The 4552-nt window shown below is 34.7% G+C and overlaps 1 protein-coding gene across 10 annotated transcripts in view; it reads right to left on the bottom strand.

Annotated features, from left to right (window-relative positions):
* ATF7IP (activating transcription factor 7 interacting protein) overlaps positions 1-4552 on the bottom strand; it is a 141141-nt gene that overhangs the window by 67067 nt on the left and 69522 nt on the right. For all 10 annotated transcript variants that reach the window (XM_017873354.1, XM_017873394.1, XM_017873380.1 and 7 more), the window contains 2 exons: positions 3356-3501; positions 1652-1789 (listed from right to left, as the gene is read on the bottom strand). In XM_017873354.1, the coding sequence (XP_017728843.1) occupies positions 1652-1789; positions 3356-3501 (284 nt within the window). The remainder of the gene's footprint in view (positions 1-1651; positions 1790-3355; positions 3502-4552) is intronic.

Below are 4552 nucleotides of genomic sequence, written 5' to 3'. Positions count from 1 at the left end.
AAAAAAAAAAAAAAAAAAAAGAAATCTGGATTGCACCTTATGTGTGAGATGATAGGTGTCAAAAACTCAGGTTTTAGTATGTATGTATGTATCTATGTATGTATGTATTTATTTTGGAGACAGAGTCTCACTCTGCTGCCCAGCCTGGAGTACAGTAGCACGATCTCAGCTCACCACAACCTCCACCTCCTGGGTTCAAGCAATTCTTATGCCTCAGCCTCCCAAGTAACTGGGACTACAGGCACGCACTACCACACCCGGCTAATTTTTTGTATTTTTAGTAGAGACAGGGTTTCACCATATTGGTCAGGCTGGTCTCGAACTCCTAGACTCAAGAGATTCACCCTCCTAGGCTTCCTAAAGTGCTGAGCTCACAGGCGTGAGCCACTACGTCCAGCCAAAACTCAGGTTTTAAAACACAATTTCATAGTTGCACCCATGGGTGTGATGAGAAACAATGAATAAAATTATTCTTTCAAATCTTCAAGCATTTTCAAATTTAATTCAAAAGTTTGAACAGTAATAGTAAAATGAAGTTTAATAATTAGGTCAGTCTGGGAGATACACTTAAATTCTAATCCTATTTAGCTAAAATTTCATTCATAATGGAAAAAGTGATTTAACTTCTATGGGCCACTTTTCCCTCATTTGCAAAATTAGGGCCTATACATGGTTTACCACTCAGCATCTTTGGGATATGCTCATATATAAAATAACCCAATAGGAAACATATATTTACTTACGACAGAATGAATGTACTGATTCAAATACTAGCTTCTTAGCTTTGGAATAAAGTAGATTACTACAGCACACTACTGTGTGCTCATTTCAGCTGACCAGAAGCTCTGGTATTGTATGTTAAGATATAGTTGTACTTAATAAAAAATGCAAAGTAGGAATTAATAAATATGTGTTATTAAACTAACATCTTTAAAACATAAGGTCCACGAAAGGAGGTAGATTAACATAAAAAGAATCCCTAACAAATATTATTTAGTACTTATTACAGCATGCTAAATGACAGCCTTCCTTTAGTGACTGGAAAACAAAGTATGAAGCACTAAGTTAGATCCAGTAATTTCTGAGTCTCTGTTATGGTTTGAACTGTGTCCCCTAGAAGTTCACATATGGAAGTCTAAACTTCCAGTATTTCAGACTGTGACCTTATTTGTAAAGGTCACTGCAAAGGTAATTAGTTAAGATGAAGTTATGTTGGAGTATAGTGGGCCCCTACTCCAATGACTGGTGTCCTTGTAAAATGGGGAAATTTACAAACAGACACACATACAAGGACAACACCATGAAAGATAAAGCCAGAGATCAGGGTGATGTTTCTACAATGCCAAACAATTGTCCGCAAACCAACAGAAGTTAGCGTAAAGGCATAGAACAGATTCTTCCTCACAGCACAGCCCTCAAAAAGAACCTACACTACTGACACCTTGATCTTCAACTTCTAAATATTTCTACTGTTTAAACCACTCAGTTTATTGCACTTTCTTTACAGCAGCCCTGGCAAACTAAACAAACTCCTTTTACTTCTTATATTTAGAATTTAAATGTATATTATAGTCAATCTCAAATATATATCTCAGAAAATAAGTTATAAAAACAATGACAAACAGAGTACAATTCAAGTCAATGTACAAACCTGTAGTTCAGTGAGAACTGTTTTATGCCTCTTGTTACATTCAATCTTTTCCACTCGTGTTTTCAATTCTGCCAAAGTCTTATCAAATACAGCACACTGCAGCGCACACAATTTTTCTTCCAGCAACCACTGTATAACCTAAAGAAACAAATATTCCTTCATTATGCCAAGAAGGCATTCCAACAAGCAATAAACAGTAAATATTCTTAAGTACCAAGAAGACAGTAACGATAAATTAACTAAATGAATAAAACATGCTAAAATCTGTAACACAATACTATCTGCTAAAATCCTCTACTTATATATATATATAATCTACTTCAAGAGGGTAACACATACTAAAACTAGAAAATTTCCAGAGAGTAAACTTTTGAAAAATTTCCATATTCTCATTGTGGGTCCACAACGAAGACACTGGCACATATCCATGAACCATACTTGAGTAACACTGTTCTAAAGAAGTAAACTCTCAGGAAACCTCAGTTTTCAAAATTTTTCACATAGCTACCTTCATAATTCTAACAGCTCTATAAGAAAGACTGAATAGGCATTATTATCTCCATACGTCAAATAAAAAGAAACTAGGGGAAAAAACAACACTGAGAGTTTCTACTGCCACACTATTCTTTTTTCTACAAAGTGCAAACATGTATGCCATATTTTAATTAAAGAATGTTGTCCTAAAACATTGATTGTAAAATGTCATCCTTAAATATATAAGACCTTGAAAAACTAGTTATCATCGAAGTTTAATATTCCTCTCTAAGAAAAGCATTTGTACAAACATTTGTGAATACATGTTGAAAAACATATAAAATACTGAATATTTTCATTATTTCTATCTCTAGTCGAACAGATGTAAGGAGAATTTCAAACTCCATACTTTAGTCCTTTCTCTAGTCCTTTTAAAACCCTGTCTCTACCACTTTTATACTAACCCTAAAGTACACAATAAAGAGTTTAGAATGTAGAGACTTACAACCATGAAACCAGCTTTATAAAGATTAAAATGTTAACATTTAAAACTCTAACATTTCCTTTTCACAGTAACATGAAGTTCAATATGAGAAGGAAAAGGAAAGCTGAAAACAACATTGTTTTGTTACCAAAGCAAATAAATAAAAATGTTACCTTCTCTCCCTTCTGTTTTGATAATCATAAGTATTTTTTTTAAAAAAGATGTAGCCAAAAGAAGTCAGAAGGAATTTTAAAATTACATTATCAAGGATAGTAATAGACTTATTTATTTATTTATTTATTATTTTTTAAGATGGAGTCTTGCTCTGTCACCCAGGTTGGAGTGAAGTGGTGTGATCTTGGCTCACTGCAACCTCCACCTCCCAGGTTCAAGTGATTCTCCTGCCTCAGCCTCCCAAGTAGCTGGGATTACAGGCACCCACCACAACATCCAGCTAATTTTTGTATTTTTAGTAGAGTCAGACTTTCACCATGTTGGTCAGGCTGGTCTCAAACTCCTGACTTCAGGTGATCCGTCCACCTCAGTCTCCCACAGGGTTGGGATGATAGGGGTGATCCACCACATCTGGCCAGTAATAGACTTTAAAAGCTCAACCACTTTCTTCAAGTTCTTTCTTTCTATGATAAACCACATTAGGTCAATAAAATACAGAATAATGTCAGAAACCTAGAAGACAGTGGTGCTACTTATTCAATATGGTTTATAACTTATAATTGACACAATACCTTTTGAAGTTTCTGGTTAATGTCTCCTTTGGCTGTAATCTTTACTTGAAATTCTGCCTCATATTCTTCTTCCATATATCGACGACGTTTAGACTGTACATTGTCCATGTCTTCTGATTTAGAACGTTTTCGTCTGGAAAATTCATCTGAGAAGAAAAACCACAATGATCACACTCAGGTGTTTTTTTTATAGTTCTTAATGCATATTATCCATCCTCAGCAAAATACTATTTCTATCACAATAGCCTTCTCAACCAACTATTTTGTAAATTGTTTCGGAGACCAGAAAAGTAGGTATATAAGCTTTTAGCTTTAAACTTCAAATGACTTTCAATATACTAAATAAGAACTTCCTAATGGTCAAGCAATGCATACTTTGAACACAGAATTTCCTTGAAATCTTCACATTAAGGAGAACTGCCTCACAATTGTGTCATGAAGAAGGTAGATGAAATCATCTCATATTCATTCGTGTAACTAAATGTCACAGTGCACATGAATCCTCTGACAAAATACAGTATTCATTATCATGTCAGATTTTTAACTACGCACAGCTTTATTTATTCTTCTTCCTCCATAAGTATAGGAAAAATTCTTAATCATCAGCCTTACAAAACTACCATAGTAATAGTTATTCTTAACATATCCTAATGAATTTCAAATACAAATAAAATTAATGTCATTAAAAGTACATTTATAAAGAATATAGACTAGAAGACTTCACTTAGAAAATTTGTTTCAAGTGCTGTTAATATTCATGAGATCATAAGCAAATTGTATCTGGTTTCTTCAATATCTAAAAAAATTAAAACACTAATATCTTCACACTTTTTAAATGCAAATGCTCTTATGTGACCATGCTTATCCCTCTGTATATATCTGTATCTATGTGCCTACTTTTAAATCCACTCTATTCCACAATTTCTCTTATAACCTTAACTTACCCATGGTCACACATGGATAGCAGCATGACAGGAGAGTTACTGAACCCAGCTTTCTTGACTTCTAGTCCAATGATCTTTCTATAAACCTAAGGACACGCAGTCCACCATTTCCCTCCCTTCCCATAAAGCTAAAGAACCTTCCCTTTCCCTTTTCCTTCTTTCCTTCCTTCCCTCTTTTTTCCTCTCTCCCTCCCTCTCTCTCTCCTCTCTCCTCTCTCCCCTCTCCCCTCTCCCCTCTCCTCTCTCCCCTCTC

Source organism: Rhinopithecus bieti, unplaced genomic scaffold (genome assembly GCF_001698545.2).
Source record: "Rhinopithecus bieti isolate Rb0 unplaced genomic scaffold, ASM169854v2 scaffold_110, whole genome shotgun sequence".
NCBI classification, from domain to species: Eukaryota; Metazoa; Chordata; class Mammalia; order Primates; family Cercopithecidae; genus Rhinopithecus; species Rhinopithecus bieti.
The sequence above is the reverse complement of the archived record's forward strand: the minus strand, read 5'-3'. Positions and strand labels throughout refer to the sequence as shown.